At 43.0% G+C, this 17,655-nt stretch overlaps 2 protein-coding genes across 2 annotated transcripts in view; one reads left to right on the forward strand and one right to left on the reverse strand.

Moving 5' to 3' along the window:
* Positions 1-17,655, forward strand: part of prkcbb (protein kinase C, beta b) — a 163,562-nt gene that overhangs the window by 125,256 nt on the left and 20,651 nt on the right. The gene's annotated exons all lie outside the window — the stretch shown is intronic.
* On the reverse strand, positions 10,464-11,959 carry LOC110945447 (tubulin alpha-1A chain-like). The gene is made up of 3 exons (XM_022187030.2): positions 11,824-11,959; positions 11,590-11,738; positions 10,464-11,482 (listed from the first exon to the last, which is right to left on the reverse strand). Exons 1-3 carry the CDS (start codon positions 11,942-11,944, stop codon positions 10,532-10,534), a joined length of 1,221 nt encoding a protein of 406 aa, XP_022042722.2. The 5' UTR covers positions 11,945-11,959; the 3' UTR covers positions 10,464-10,531.

Raw genomic sequence — 17,655 nt, forward strand, 5'->3', positions numbered from 1 at the left:
ACATCCGAAAAAAAATGATAGACAAACATCTTAAAGGTAAAGGCTATAAGACCATCTCTAAACAGCTTGAAGTTCCTGTGACAACAGTGGCTCATATTATTCAGAAGTTCAAGACCCACGGGACAGTAGCCAACCTCCCTGGACGTGGCCGCAAGAGGAAAATTGATGACAAATTGAAGAGACGGATCGTTGGAATTGTATCCAAAGAGCCCAGAGCAACCTCCAAAGAAATTAAAGGTGAACTCCAAGGCCAAGGTACATCAGTGTCAGATCGCACCATTCGTCGTTGTTTGAGCCAAAGTGGACTTCATGGGAGACGACCAAGGAGGACACCACTGCTGAAAAAAACTCATAAAAAAGCCAGACTGGAATTTGCAGAAATGCATGTTGACAAGCCACAAAGCTTCTGGGAGAATGTCCTTTGGACAGATGAGACCAAACTGGAGCTTTTTGGTAAGGCACATCAACTCTATGTTCATAGACTCAAAAACCAAGCATACGAAGAAAAGAACACTGTCCCTACGGGGAAACATGGAGGAGGCTCAGTAATGTTTTGGGGCTGCTTTGCTGCATCTGGCACAGGGTGTCTTGAAAGTGTGCAAGGTACGATGAAATCTGAAGACTATCAAGGCATTCTGGAGAGAAATGTGCTGCCTAGTGTCAGAAAGCTTGGTCTCAGTCGCAGGTCATGGGTCTTCCAACAGGACAACGATCCAAAACACACAGCCAAAAACACCCAAGAATGGCTGAGAGAAAAGCGTTGGACTATTCTAAAGTGGCCTTCTATGAGCCCAGATCTGAATCCCATTGAACATATGTGGAAGGAGCTGAAACATGCCATTTGGAGAAGACACCCATCAAACCTGAGACAACTGGAGCTGTTTGCTCATGAGGAGTGGGCCAAAATACCTGTTGACAGCTGCAGAACGCTCATTGACAAATACAGAAATCGTTTAATTGCAGTGATTGCCTCAAAAGGTTGTGCAACAAAATATTAAGTTATGGGTACCATCATTTTTGTCCAGCCCTATTTCATTAGTTTGTTTTTTTAAATAATTATGTTAATCAACAATTCAAAAGTGATGGCTGATTTTGATTATTTAATTTTCAATAAATTTTTATTTATTGTTACTTTTGTGAGTTTCAAGTGATTTCAGTGAGAATTGTGGGTTTTTCCTTCTTTAACTGAGGGGTACCAACAATTTCGTCCACGTGTGTACATATATCATGGTAGAGACTGCGATTTGGTAGAATTGGAGTTTCTACTGGTAGAGATTGCGATCGCAATCTCTACCAGTAGAAACTCCAATCCTACCAGTAGAGATTTGTCAGGGCTAAGGTTAGACTTTTAAGGTTAGGGTCAGGGGTCAGGGCAGGGGTCAGATTTAAAGGTCAGGGTTAGTTAAGGTTAGGGTCAGGGGTCAGATTTAAAGTTCCATCTCTACTGGTAGAGACTCCAATCGCAATCTCTACTGGTAGAAACTCCAATTCTACCAAATCGCAGTCTCTACCCTGACATATACTTTATTGTCCCACTTGGGGAAATTTGTCTTGGACTCAGAGCTGTGCTACCAGTATTGCGCATAAAACACATGAAAACAATATTGCACATAAGACACATAAAAAACAGTATTGCGCATAAAACACATAAAAACAGTATTGGACATAAAACACATAGAAAAACAGTGTTGCACATGTCCCGAAGGTCACACATGACACAAACATACACCATAAAAAATTAAAAATAAAAATCATTGCACAATCTTCGGCCTAAGCAGCATTGTTTAGGAGTTTGATGGAGGTGGGAACAAATGAGTTCTTAAAACGGTTGAGTCTGCAGTTGGGGACTCTGTACCGTCTGGCTGAGGGAAGGAGCTTGTATTCTGAGTGAAAGATATGTGACGGTTCAGTCACTATTCTCTGAGCTTGCCTTAGAACCGTTCGCTCATAAATAGACTGCAAGGATTGGTAGTCAGTTTTCCCCATCACGTTCATGGCCGTGTGCACCAAACAAGCCAGTTTGCTTTTCATCTTTACAGTCAGGTTTCCATACCAGGCTGACATCCCATAGCGGACTAAGCTCTCCAGTACTGCCTGATAAAATAAAAACATAACGTTTTTGTTCACACCATACAGTCTTAGCCTGCGCAAGAAGTACAGTCTCTGCTGCAAACGGGAACACAGGCTTTCCACATGGACAATCCAACTAAAAGAGCTGTCTAAATGAACTCCAAGATACTTGTATGAGCTGACCTGTTCAATGGGTGAGTCATGTATGACAACAGGACTGTAGTCCCCTACTGATCTCTGGTCTAAGATCATCTCTTTAGTTTTCTGAATGTTAAGGATGAGATGGTGGGCATCACACCACTGCACAAAGTGCTCTATTTCAGAGAAATAGGCTGAAAGGTTTGAATCTCTGTGCAGTAGGCTGAGGATGGTGGTATCATCAGAAAATTTAAAAACAAAGTTCCCAGGGAGACTGTTTGTGCATTCATTTGTATAAAGTGTAAAAAGCACTGGGGAGCTGACACAACCCTGTGGGGCACCTGTACTGATTGATTTGCATTCTGAAAGGGTGTTATTGACTCTCACCTGCTGACTTCGACTGGTTAAAAAAGAGATACCATTTGATTAAGAAAGGGTTAACACTCATCTGTCTCATTTTTAGGATGAGGAGATGGGGTTGGAGTGTGTTAAAAGCTGAACTAAAATCAATAAATAAAATTCTTGCATATGCTTTTGGGCATTCCAGGTGCTTGACAGTCAAGTGGGGCATGCTGTTGATGGCATCATCAGTGCCTCTCCCCTGCCTATAGGCAAACTGGTATGGATCAAGTGCCAAATTAACCTCTGCTTTAAGTATGGACAGCATGTATTTCCCGAAGCTTTTCATTACGATTGAAGTCACGGCCACAGGTCTAAAATCATTGTTTTCAGCAGGACATTGTTTCTTAGCTACAAGAACTGTTGTAGATTTTTTCCAAAGGGCAGGAACAGTGTGCGTATCCACAGACTGCTGGAAGATGGAGCACCAAACTGGAGTGAGCTCTTCTGCACATGCCTTTAAGAGCAATGTAGAAATGCCATCAGGACCAGTGGATTTTTTCAGTACACACATGTTTAAACATGGACTGAATTCTTTGTGGACCAACTACAATCCTGCAGCTAGCATCAGTTAAGACAGTTTAGTTTATATTATTACATTCCTCATCAAAGTCAAGATTTTCAAATCTAAGAAAAAAGTCATTCAGTTCGTTTGCTTTCTTCAGATCATCGTCAGTACTAAAGTGCTTCTTAGTAGTATTCATATTTGTAATGGCCTTCATAGAGTCCCACAGCTTCTTTGAGTCCATTGACATGAAAGTGTGCTCTATTGTGTCCTTATGATGCTTTCTGGCTTCCTTCAGCCTCTGGTTGAGTTCTCTTTGCACCATTTTCAGTCCCACTCTGTCATTGTTTATAAAAGCCAGCTTTTTCCAAATTAATACAGTCCTTTATCCTCTAGGCAATGTAGGGCTTATTGTTAGGGTACACTGTAATGTCCTTTTTTGTGACCACATTGTCTACACAAAAATGTATGTAGTCTGTTATGACTTCAGTGGCCTCATCAATCTCCAAATTAGAAAATATGTCCCAGTCTGTGCAGAGGAAAGATCCTTTGAGTGTCTCTATGCTGTCCTTGTCCCACACTCGCACTGTCTTAGTCTGTGGCTTGCTCCTTTAAAAGACAGCTTTATAAATTGGAATTAACTGGACAGTATTATGGTCAGAGTTTGACAGTGGGGGTAGTGGTTTTGCACTGTATGCGTTTCTTATGTTTCCATTGTAGTGGGTTTACATAATTCACCCACGGAACGTTGAGAGTTGTGGTTGTGATTGGCACACGGACTGTTTATGCTGTTACACTTCCTGTTTTGAAGTTACGTTCCGCGTGTACTGAGAGTGTAGAATTCTTTTCGTCTGATATCAGTAAAGAGGTTAGCACCTGTGTTTGACACTCCGCCTCAGACTCCTATTCTTCGGCACTACATTGGTGACCCGCTGAAGTTTCAGAGGCTGTACTGACTTTTGAACATATCGACATGGCTAATTCCGCCATCCTGAGACTGCCGGAGTTTTGGGAGACGTCTGCAGCCACATGGTTCACACAGGCGGAGGCTCAGTTCGCCCTCTGGGGGATTACAGACGACAACTCACGCTACTACCACGTCGTGTCAGCGCTCAGGAGCTCCACTGCGGCCAGGGCGGTGAGTTTCATTACGGCTCCCCCCGCCCAAGATAAATATGCTGGACTGAAGGCTTATCTCCTGAGGCTTTTCGAACTGTCATGCTCGGAACGAGCCCGACGTGTCCTCGCTATCCAGGGCCTGGGCAACCGAAAGCCTTCTGAGCACATGGAGATGATGCTTAACCTACTGGGTGTGGAGGAGCCGAATTTCCTTTTCATCGAACTGTTTTTGAGACACTTGCCGCCACACGTCCAGACGGCACTCGCTAACACAACTATCATGGAGCCCCGCGCCCTGGCAGAAGAGGCGGACCGATTCTTCTTAGCGACCCAGCGGTTCACCCCCGAGGTACTGGTCCCGACGCGCAGCTACGTGCCGCCGAGCACTGGCGTGCCCGCCGGTAAGAGCCACGCCACCACCAACAGCCATGCAGGCACAGGCCTGTGCTACTTCCACGCACGTTTCGGCTAAGAAAACGACTAAGAAAAAAAAAGGGCTAAGAGATGCCGTTCCCCTTGCAGCCACGGGGGGAAATGACAAGACCTGCGCTCAGTAGTGGCCGTGAGTGCAGGTCCAACGAACCGGCTGCTTTTCATCAGAGACACTCTCTCCGGGAAATTCCTCTGCGACACAGGCGCCCAGAGGAGCGTGATTCCTGCTTCGGCGGATGATGCTGCTGGCGGAACGCACGGCCCGCCGTTAACATCTGCCAACGACGCTCCCATCCGGACGTATGGTTTAAGGACTGTGGACTTATGCTTCAACGGTCAACGTTTTACATGGGACTTCGTTACAGCGGACGTTTCCTTTCCCAACTTTGGCGCTGATTTTTTGTGTGCCCACGGCTTGCTCGTGGATGTCAAGAACGAGCGCCTGGTGGACGCACTGACTTTCTCCTCCCTGGAGTGCATCCAGGACGTGGGGACGTACGACGGTCTCTCCGGCGCGCTCTCCGAGGGGGACAGTTACCAGCAGCTGCTGAGTGAGTTCCCCGGTCTGACTCGGCCTACCTTTTCTGCCGCCGTGACTGGACAAGGGGTGGAACACCACATCGTTACCGAGGGACCCCCTATCTATGCCAGACCCAGGCGGCTTGACCTGGTGAGGCTGGCGGCGGCCAAGTCAGAGTTCGCCAATATGGAGCGCCTCGGGATCATCGGTCGTTCGGACAGCCCGTGGGCTTCGCCGCTCCACATGGTCCCGAAGTCGGATGGCGGTTGGCGCCCCTGTGGTGATTACCGCCATCTCAACAACGCCACCACGCCCGACCGCTACCCCGTCCCCCACGTTCAAGACTTCTCTGGACACCTGGCAGGGAAAAAGGTGTTTTCCAAGGTGGACCTGGTACGGGGATACCACCAGGTTCCCATTCGCCTCGCGGATGTTCCGAAGATGGCGGTTGTGACACCTTTCGGTTTGTTCGAATTCCTGAGGATGCCTTTCGGACTTAAGAACGCGGCCCAGTCATTCCAGCGGCTGATGGACTCAGTGTTGAGAGACATGCCTTTTGTTTTCGTTTACTTGGACGATATCCTCATCGCCAGCTCTTCTGAGGAGGAGCACTTGGCACATCTACGGACCCTTTTTACGAGGCTGGACCAGCACGGCCTCATTATTAACTCGGCGAAGTGTGTTTTTGGGGTGCCGGACATTCAGTTCCTCGGTCACCTCATCAATAAAGATGGGGCCGCTCCCCTTCCGTCGAAGGTGGAGGCCATGTCGGGTTTTCCCTGCCCACGTTCGGCCCGGGGACTTCGAGAGTTCCTCGGGATGGTCACATTCTATCATCGGTTCATCCGACGGGCTGCGCATATCTTACGCCCGCTGTACGAAGCCCTCAGGCATAAGAGCCCGAACCAGGACATTGACTGGACATCCGAGAGGTCGAGGGCGTTCGAGGACATTAAGACTGCGCTGTCGGGCCGCTTTGCTAGCCCACCCATCTCCCGGCGCCCCGATCGCTCTCACCACCGATGCATCTGACTTTGCCATTGGCGCTGTGCTGGAGCAGTGGGTCGAGGGTGCCTGGCAACCGTTCGCCTTTATGAACCGACAGTTGGTCCCAAGAGAGCGCAAATACAGCACGTTTGACAGGGAGCTGCTCGGCGTCTGGCTGGCAGTCCGCCACTTCCGTTTCCTTCTGGAGGGCCGTGAGTTTACGGTCTTCGTCGACCACAAGCCCCTCACGTTCTCTATGTCCAAGGCTGCCGAACCTTGGTCCGCCCGCCAGCAGCGCCACTCCCAAAGGGGCTGATGTTACTATTCCTTTCCACCTCCTCCTCACTTTTAGCTCATCTTCACATTTCATATGGGTTTCTTGAAGAAATACTGTTTGATTGCAGTGTTTTGATTCTATTCATTACCTGTTTTACCTTCTTTAATTTTTGTAGCCCTCTGCAGTTCCAAGATGTGATTTTAATTTTTAAATCCACAATTTTACTAGTTCAATTTTAAAATGATCCCCAACAACATAGATAGTATTATCATCATCATCACACAAAACAAAGTGAACACTAAACAAAGTGAACCCTAACCCCTTTTCCATATAAGCATGGACATCCCTCCCCTTTGATACTGGGTTTTCAGAGAGCAAACAACTGTTCCACACGCAGTGGGGATCAGTCTGCTGCCTGCCACTTGGCAAAACAAAAACAAAAGCAAAAACCTGTAGCTGCTCTGCCACAACTAATAACAGTCATTCAACAACTATATAGAACTGCACTTATCTCAACAATTTCCGTACATCATGTACAACCAAGATCAGTCCTTGCACTTATAATGCCTTACTCACGCCCATCAGTCCTCTTGAGTGTCCGATTGGATTCTCTTGATGAAGTTCTCGGATTCCTCCGCGCTGGTGAAGATATGCGAACGGTCCTAGTAGGTCACGATGAGTTGGACGGGGGCGATCATGACATGTCGGAGTCCCATTAGACGCAGTTGTCGCCGTGCGCCATCAAACTCCTTCTTCTTCCTGTGTATCTCCGAAGGCACGTCTTGGTAGAATTGTACCGGTTGATTTTTGTAGAGGATATTTTGTTTGGCTCTTGCAGCTCTCATTACTGCTTCCTTATCTTTGTGGCTTAGAAAATTCATTATAAGCGTTCTGGGTCTAGACTCAGCTACACGTCCGCTCCTTGGGCCCAGCCTGTGCGCCTTCTCCACCGTGAATCCTCTCCGCTGCGGCCCAAGCTCCAGCGCCTCCAGTATCCAATCCTCCAGAAAACCGCACGCGTCGTTGGCCTCCGCCCCTTCGGATAAGTTTACCAGCCTCACGTTCAAACCCCGGGATCGGGTCTCCATATCAAGGACTTTCTCCTCCAAGGTCAGATTTTTCTTTTCCAGACATTTTACCTTGCTAACAAGCACAGTTACCTCATCTTCAGTGGCTGAGATTCCGGTCTCTGCCTGCGTAACTCGGCTTGTGCACTCTGCGATGTCCTCTTTAACACTTTCCATTGCTGCACGTATTCCTTCAAGTTTGGTTGAAACATCAGTTTTTATAAAGGATAGATCTCTTTTAATATCGTTTATAGCGGTCATTATACCCCCTAAAGTAACTTCAAATTCTTCGGACAGGTTTTGTTGTATTCCTGCCCCATTCATGGTTGTTGTAGCGCCGTTAGCTTCACTAGCATGCTCAACATTACCCTCCATTGCCTTAGCATCTGTGTTAGCCATTAGCTTGGGCTTGCTGGTTACGGTTGCAAAATTCGTCAAGTCCGACTGTGTCCGGGTGCGGGAACTCTTCTTTATCGACATGAGTTTCTCCTTTGGGAATATAGATGCAGAAAATAAAAGGTTGTACTCGAAAAGATGGATTTAGATCAGGATTGATAGTTGTCCATGCCAGAGCAGACTACATGCGCTCCTTTCAATCAGCCGCCATCTTGAAAAACCTGAAGAAAACAATTTAATCGCAAAGGAAAAAACGTAGAAAAACTATTCTTTAAATTAAAAAACAGCTAAGGAAATCTAATTATAAAAAAATAGAATTAAAACAGCATTAAAGAAAATTAATTTACCACAACAGAAGAAAAACTGATTTTATTATTAAAAAAAACAGCACTAAAGAAAGCTAATTTAAAATTTTAAAAAGCACTAGAGAAAGCTAATTTAATAGAACAGAATAAAACAAGGAAAATAGTTCAAAAGAAAAAAATACACTCAGTTCTCTCAGTTAGCCGTGTTGTCTTCAGGTCATTTATGAAGTGATGCTGGCGAAACTACAGGCAGACTGCATATAGCGATTAGCTGCTGAGCAGAATGTCAAATTAAAATAATGTAATCTTGAAATGTTAATAAAGACTTGGTTTACTGTGGATTTTGAACTGTGGCCAAATTTTTACAAAACACGCAAAGTTCATTCCAAACAGACATTTACAGATTCATCCCAGGAGTGAATCTCATTCACAATGTAAACATTTGCTGTTGGCTTTGAGTCATAGATGATGGTATTAAGGGTGAAAAAGAATAATTTCAGAAAAACAGGCCTTTAGAACATTCTTTGGAAATTAAACTAGATGCTATTTTGTTTGACTTGTGTTTTTCGTCACCCAAAACAACCACCAGAGGTCTCCAAATAATTAGAAACGGTGGCTGTACTTTAATTACTTCAGTTCATTGTGGTTGAAACTGTTGGAAACATAAGTTCATCTCTTTTATCCCAAAGATTTAAAACATTTTTTAAAATGAGTCACTTGTTGATTCTTAGTAGCCTTGGCGTTTATTTTATTTTGGTGTCCTGTATTTACTGGACTTTCCTGAAGTCAGAAAATACATTAACTGTGAAAAATCTTAATAATACAGTGTGTACACATTCATAATTCAGTTTCCTGCATGATTCAGATTGCAAAATTTTGAAAATAACAAATATTTTAAATCCTGTAAAGGAAATCCCAGCTCAAATACAGTGACTGTAGCACTGAATACAGTTTGTACACTCCAATAAATAATACACCACAGCACAGACAAACTTCATACAGAAACTAACAAGGAGCAGAAATTCAAAATCTATGAAGAAGATACCATTCATCATGACTAAAAAAAAGATTTAAGAACTTACTGAGTACATTGTTGGCTCTAGCCATATATACATATATAAACAAAATACTGACTAATGAACACATTTCTATATAAAACAATATATATATATCTATATTATAATTTTCTGATATATCTTTTTAATATATGTATGAATTATATTGATAGTCTATATATGATTTATATAATAGTTTTCTCTGATATATTGATTATATTAATACTCCATCTATGATTTATATATATTCATTTTCTCTGATATATAACTTCTATTTATTGTTTTATATAGAAATATGTGTTCATTAGTCAGTATTTTGTTTATATATGTATATATAGCGTAATCATATTGTCTCTTCAAATTATTAAAATAGGCTAATTGACTTTACTGCCATTATCTGCTTCTCTAACATATATTAGTGTGTGTGTTTACAGTGTTTGCAAAATACCTGTCTACAGTCGAGCTTAATATCAGAATATTCTATTACTGTTAATCCCGCTATGAATATTAAAATACGCCGAACCATTTGTCCTGTATCATAGCTACATGTATGACATTTGCAGCAAAAAATAAAAACACGTGAAAATCAGTTTAATATTCAGAGTTAACATGGATTAAATGCGCTGTCAAACAGCGCTGAGTGGAGCGGGTGATCGGACCAAGAGGGTGGCCGTATTTCTCGCTGCGCAGCAGCCCGAGCGGCGTCTACTCTTTATTATGTCAATGGTTGCAAGTACACACTACTGATCCCGTATGTTTGGTCCTGTTGTCGCGTCTCTTCCCTCCGCCGGGTGAAAAAATTGCTGGGCATTTGGTGGTTAGAGCGCTTTTCGTACAATTTCCTGGCATGATTTTTCGTTTTCATGTGGTCTATCAGCGCTTGGCATCCTCTGTTGCTGTATTTTGTCTCATCGTCGCACACCATGCACCTCGCTTTCCCAGCGACATCTAACTTTCGATAATGCTCTCCAATCGTTGTTTCCAACTCGTGCTTTTGCCAGCGCACTGTTGACAACTACGTGCGATCCATCCCTATACCCCTTACACCCCATATTTTTTTTTCTCATCGAATTTGGGCAATTCATGTTGGGTCTCAAAATTGATACACCAAATAACATGCCTGATACGGTCTCGGAATATCTAAAAGTCGTACCTTGGGAGAAACGAAATCGGATTTTTTGGGGTGAAAAAATCGGATTTTTTTTTGTAAACGTTAAAAAAAGCGGAATTCCGCGAATTCGCGGAAAAATCACATCCCTGTTTAATACTCATTTTCTTCCTCCTCTTCCTCACCGTCAACACTGTCGACTCCCACCTTCTCATAATCCTTCTCCAGAGCTGCCATGTCCTCTCTGGCCTCAGAGAACTCTGACTCCTCCATACCCTCACCTACATACCAGTGAACAAAGGCACGCTTAGCGTACATCAGATCAAACTTGTGGTCCAGCCGAGCCCAGGCCTCAGCCACAGCAGTGGTGTTGCTCAGCATGCACACGGCCCTCTGGACCTTGGCCAGATCTCCACCAGAAACCACGGTTCGCGGCTGGTAGTTGATGCCAACCTTGAAGCCGGTGGGACACCAGTCCACAAACTGGATGGTGCGCTTCATTTTAATAGTGGAAATGGCAGCGTTGACATCTTTGGGCACCACATCACCACGGTACAAAAGACAACAAGCCATGTACTTGCCGTGGTGAGGGTCACATTTCACCATCTGATTGGCCGGCTCGAAGCAGGCGCTTGTGATCTCAGCCACACTTAACTGCTCATGGTAAGCCTTCTCAGCAGAGATAACAGGAGCATAGGAGCCCAGAGGGAAGTGGATGCGGGGATATGGAACCAAGTTGGTCTGGAACTCTGTCAGATCAACATTCAAGGCTCCATCCAAACAAAGACAAGCGGTGATGGAGGACACAATCTGAGCCATCAGCCTGTCCAGGTTCCTACGGCAGATGTCGTAGATGGCCTCGTTATCTACCATGAAGGTGCAGTCAGTGTGCTCCAGGGTGCTGTGGGTGGTCAGGATGGAGTTGTAGGGCTCCACCACAGCAGTGGACACCTGGGGAGCTGGGTAGATGGGGAACTCCAGCTTGGACTTCTTGCCGTAATCCACCCACAGATGCTCCATCAGCAGGGAGGTGAAACCAAAGCCGGTGCCTCCACCGAAGCTGTGAAACACCAGGAAGCCCTGAAGACCAGAGCACTGGTCAGCCTGAGGACAGAGAGGGAGACATAGAAGATAAACATGACATACAGGAATGTCATTTCATGAGTGATTTGTAAGATATATTAGAAAATAACTGCCCTGAATTTACACACCAGTTTGCAGATCCTGTCCACAACCAGATCTATGATTTCTTTTCCAATGGTGTAGTGTCCACGGGCATAGTTGTTGGCAGCGTCCTCTTTGCCAATGATTAGCTGCTCAAGATGGAACAGCTGGCAGTAGGTCCCAGTGCGCACCTCATCTAAAGAGACACATTCAATCAGAAATCACAGGAGCTTTGACTGACAGTCACACGTAGCTTCTAGATCTACTGAGAGTTTATTTACCAATGACAGTGGGCTCCAGGTCCACAAACACAGTTCTGTCGACGTGCTTTCCAGCTCCAGTCTCGTTGAAGAAGGTGCTGAAGGAATGATCTCCTTCTCTAACATTCTTATCGTCGGGCATCCGTCCATTTGGCTGGATCTCATGTTCATAGTAAAGCTCCCAGCAGGCGTTGCCAATCTGCACCCCAGCCTGACCAACGTGGACGGAGATACACTCACGCTGGAGGAAAACAAGACAATTTAGATATCTTACCAGTTAGCTACATGCTAATATGATCTAACAACTACTAATTAGACACTTCAGACTACTCATTGTATGATAAAGTCAAATAAAACAAACAGTAGACTGAAATAACCTCAAACTGGAACAACAAAAACTCTTTGAAGGAACATAATTTTAGTTTGCCATAGCCAGACACTGCTACAGTCATAGTTTTCACACACGTAGTTTTCTTAACTCCAGTCAACACATTATACAACATGAACATTATTAGATCGATTGTTTGATTCACTAGCTAGGTTTCCATTACCCTTAGATTTGCGCAAAATGTAAATAGCGCAATAAAAAACTGGTAATGGAAACACCTGAATTTCGAAAAAGGACTAAAATGTCGCAAAAAAGTTTTTACGCTCTCATGAGGTGGTTTTTCAGACGTTTCGATATTGAAAAATATCGCAAAAGCACAATGGAAACACTTTTTCCGTAATTATACGTCACCGGACGTGACGTACCTGGTCACATGACCAGTTCTCTCCGCGTAAACATGGCGCGGTACATGTAAAACATCACTGTCATACTAGACAGCAAACAGCAGAGGAATGCGGAGTTTTGTAAGGAGATAGAAGCGGAAATGAGGGAGAAAGGGTTCGACAAGCCTTGGCACATTCTCCGCAGCAAATGGAAAACTCTAAAGCAACGCTACCTAGCAGAACAACGCCTATTGTGCAAAAGTGGAGCCGGGGGGAAGGCAAAGATTAAGTTTAAGTACTTCGGTGCCATGAACAGAATTTTGGGACATCGCCCCATCATGCAAGCAATGTCCTTAACAATTAACAGTGTGGGTAAGTTCGAGCTTTTCGTTTGTATTTTGTCTGATGAAGTTAGCAAAAGTGCTAAAGAAAACATAGCATTATCATGTTAGGATTCACTTGCAGATAGACGTGTAATAAAAGTGGTATGGCGATACCTTTACGAAGTGTAACGTCAGATTTTTACATGTATGTTGCATGCTATCACATAAGGCTCCCCTAACACAACCTAGTTATTATAATATTTAACGCATCTCTTGAATAATTACGAGTTACTGTATTTGATTATTACCATTCTGTGTATTACGGAAGCTGAAGCAGATGATGAGGAACCAAATCGGGAGACTTCTACGGATTCGGAGGGTAGTACTGGGCTGTCTCTAAAAGTTGCATCATATTAATCACTTGGATAATAGAATTGGTAGTGGATAAAAAAAAGTAATTCAGATAAACAAAAGTGAGCTTATTATCTGGCCTTTAAAACACAATAGAGGAAAAATTTAATTTGAGGAGAAAATAAATATGTAATTTGAAGACAACAACTCGTCATAAACAATATTATTTTCAATTACATAAGAAACCGGTTATTTTCCCCAAATGTAAGACGTTCGATTTTAGTATGCACAAAACAGAACACAGTTTATTACCTCTGCTAAGGAGGGTATGTTTTCTCATAGAAAATACAGGACTATGATGTTGGGTGGAAATCACAATTTATGGGTGAAACTGAGTTGCTTGGTGGAGGCCTTTCTAGTTCATCTTAATATCACTGTGCAAATATTTCAGTTCCATGTTATTGTAAAAAGTTATCTTATTGAAGTTGCTTTAAAACACAGACTCAGCTATATGAAGCACCTTTTTTATTTCTAAGAATTCTGAATTTTACCGGCTATATATTTTTTTCATTTATCACATTTTATTCACTCTTCATGTCACTATAGTATCATTTGATGTCTTGCCCTCATCACCCCATGATGACACTCCTGATGTGCCAGATGAGGGAGATTCATCCCAGCCTCCAGCCCCACCTCAAGAAACATGGAGACGGCCAAAGAAGCGTCGACCCTCAGCTTCATCACAGCACATGAGCATGATGAGAGAACAAGCAAAACAGGATCAGGCCACCCTCTACAATTTCTGAGGTGCTCAGCCGAGCAATTCAGTATTTTGAGAAGGCAACAGAGGTGGCAGAGCGCCATGCTCGTGCTCTGGAAGCGATTGCTGAAGCACGGCCCCCTTTCCCCCAACAAACACCTCCAGCATATACTTCCTACTACCAAGAGCAGCAGCCTGTTGCATACCACCACCCACCACCTCAATCGCATCACCAGCAGCAGCCTCCTCCTGCCTCTTCCCAAGACCATCCCCATTCTTACAGAACATACCACAGTTTGTAGGTCTAAATTCCCACATTGCCAGGTTCATTACTTTGATATTATTACTATCTGTTTACAGTTAATTTCACCATGTTCTAAGTTAGTCCAAAGAATTCAAAAACAATTTTAACTGATGTGTCACTTTACAAAAACAGCCACAAGTTTTGATTGCTATGTTTATTTTGTTTATAATGGCAGCTCATACAAAGGACATTGAAAAGGCACTTTTTGAAGTCAGACAGTAAAAAATATTCTTTCAGAGAATTTTGAAACAAGCTTTAAAATGTAGCTGTTGCTGTGGTGCTCATGGTTTTCTGTGAAATCTCAGGTTATATATGGAGACTTTTTTTAATCTCTGAAAAGCACTTTATAAGACAAAAATGTTTTGTTGACAATTCTGTGTAAAAGCACACATTAAACTATTTTTCTATGTCCTGGTGTCACTGTAATACTATGATACACATGAAAGTTGTGTTAAAGCTCAACTTTGCTTCTCATCAGTCATTTTTACACTTGCTTCTTGAGTGGGGATACTAATCAGCTGTGACCAAATGCTGGACAAGAGCATCTCTGATCACAAGGGCTCCAGTGTCTGGTTGGTCCTGATGCTGTCCCTGTGGCTGTTGGAGATGGGGCACTGTGGGACCTAATGCTGCAGGTGGTAGCTGCTGTCTTTTCTCCTCACTTATGAAGAACACAACATGCAGCTACCACCACAGGCATAAAACTATTGTCTATATCAGACTGTTTAGCCAAAACACACCACCTTGCCTTCAGGTGTCCAAATGTGTGTTCAACTTTAACATGGATGCCACTTAAATGTTCATTGAAAGTCTCCTATGGTGCTGTCAAATTGGGACCAGAGAAGCCCTTCATGACCCAGGGTAACAGTGGGTATGCAGGGTCACCAGCTAGGAATAGGGGCACTTGAACTCCTCCTACGTCCTTGGTTGCATGGGGATGTTTGTCTGGGTATCTGAAAACAGTACAAACATGTTTGTGATTTGGTGTGGTCTACTCTTACAAACTAGATCACACATAAGCCAAAACCAGCTTAATTCAAACATTTCAGTGGGAAGTGGTACCTTCTGGCAAGTTAAAAAAAAGTTAATAAAAGTGCCAGTGGAACAAGTGAAACATATTTCTTAAAATGTATATTCTACCTTCTTTTACTTGTTTAATTGGTTAATTTTTTTTACACATTTAAAGAAAAATATCAAATCATTCACTGAAATGTATAAGTTAAAAGATTTTGACTTAGGATTTGTCAAATCTACTTTGTTTAATAGAATATGAAGTTTTACCTAAACAGATGTGATGTGGCAAACACAGCAGCATCATGTGCACATCCAGGTGATCCCACACTGATATCCCTGATTATTAATCGATCAACAACCACAGCCTGTAGCACTATTGATGTCCAGCCTTTCCTGTTGATGTAGTCGCGATAACCATCACTTGGAGCACGGACAGGTATGTGGGTCAATTGCGCCATAAGCCTGGGGTATTTTATGTGTTTCAAAACTGCGTTGAGCAATTTCAAGTGCCTCGGAAACATCTGGCAAACGGATTAATCATTTCATTAGCTTGTTGCAAATGGCTTGGCAAACCCCATATACACACCTGTGCACAGTGGTTTTGCTTACACCAAATGTCTCTCCTATTACCCTGTACTCTGAACAGGTTGCGAGTTTGTAGAGGGCAATAGCCACATGCTTTTGAGTAGGCACCAGCTCCCGAAGGCATGAAAAGTCTGGTGCAACAAGAGGCTCAATAGCATCACACAGCTCACTGAATGTGGCTCGAGTCATTCTGAAATTTTGGATCCACAGTTCGTCGGTGAATTCATCATTTACTATCCTCTCCCAGAAATCCCTTATACGTGCCCTTTGCCACACATACGGACTTGGCCTATGAACTATCACCCGTAGTCTTCGTCTCTTGTTCAAAACTGTCAAGGCAACCACAGTCGATGGAAACATAACGACACCTACACGCAACAGGTTTTGGGCGTCCATTTTCCTGCCGTGAAATCTCGCGGGATGATATTTTACGAGAGTTACAATCTCACAGGTCTGTGTAAGAAGCTGCCATTGCGCTAGGAAGCAGAGCACTTTATACTCGCAATGCGCGGGGCTCAACAGCAGCTGGATCTGATTGGCTAAGAGTCTCAAGAGCTGCTACCCTATTGGTTGAACACAAACGGTCGTCTTTTCAAATAAAATTTTGCCGTTTTTTTGTCCATAGACTGTACAATCTATGGTTTTACAGTCTATGGTTTTATCACACAACATTTTGTCTCATAGTGAAACTGTCAGTTTGTCCTGGAAGCAGAAAAATCAGTTTACAAAAAACCCCATTAAGATTAAAAATGTCACAGTGTAAGAAACAGAACAGAAAAATACAAGCATTAAAGAAAAGTAAGAAAAAAAGTAAAACTCAAGTTACCTCAGCTAAACAGGTCCGTGTATATTTTGGTAATTGGATTTTCCGCTCTGAAACGGGTATTGAAAAACAAAACACGAGTGGTTATTTGATTTTCGTTTTAAAATACAAAAATTAAAATAGAAATACAAGGTGTTTTTCCTTTTCATGATCAAAAAGGGATATACAAAATTTTAAAAATGCTTTGATTTCCATTATATATTTACAACAACAGAAAATAAAATCAGTAAGAGATAGAAATGAAAAAAGACCCGTTTTTCATTTTCTGAAACCAGAAGGGTCATCAGCAAGGGTGGAGCCAAACAGAGTAGGGTGCATAGCCTGTATATCAATTTTTTTTTGTTAGTTTACATGTTCATAATGAGAAATCCAGTGGCCGATCTTAAAATATATCAATATTGAATTTTTTATAGAGCGTTAAAGTTTTACGAAGCCAGAGGGCGGGGCTATTTCATTGAGAGTCTGGTCTGGAATGGTTGACAGGTCGTCTGGAGCATAGACATATATAAAGAGTAGACGCAGCATCGACCGCTACTGCCTATTGGGGCTGACGAGCGGTCTGGCTGCCATCTTGGACCGGTCACCCGCTCCACTTAGCGATGTTTGACAGCGCATTTAATCCATCTTAACTCTGAATATTAAACTGATTTTCACGCTTTTTAAAAAATTTTATTTGCTGCAAACATCATACATGTATCTATGATACAGGACAAATGGTTCGGCGTGTTTTAATATTTATAGCGGGATTAACAGTAATAGAATATTCTGATATTGCTTGACTGTAGACAGGTATTTTGCAAACACTGTAAACACACAAACTAATATATGTTAGAGAAGCAGATAAAAGCAGTAAAGTCAATTATTTTAATAATGTGAAGAGACAATATATGATTACACTATATATACATATATGAACAAAATACTGACTAATGAACACATTTTTATATAAAACAGGCGTAAACTAACCGTGACGTCACCCGTT

Source organism: Acanthochromis polyacanthus, chromosome 21 (assembly GCF_021347895.1).
Source record: "Acanthochromis polyacanthus isolate Apoly-LR-REF ecotype Palm Island chromosome 21, KAUST_Apoly_ChrSc, whole genome shotgun sequence".
Classification (NCBI taxonomy): domain Eukaryota; kingdom Metazoa; phylum Chordata; class Actinopteri; family Pomacentridae; genus Acanthochromis; species Acanthochromis polyacanthus.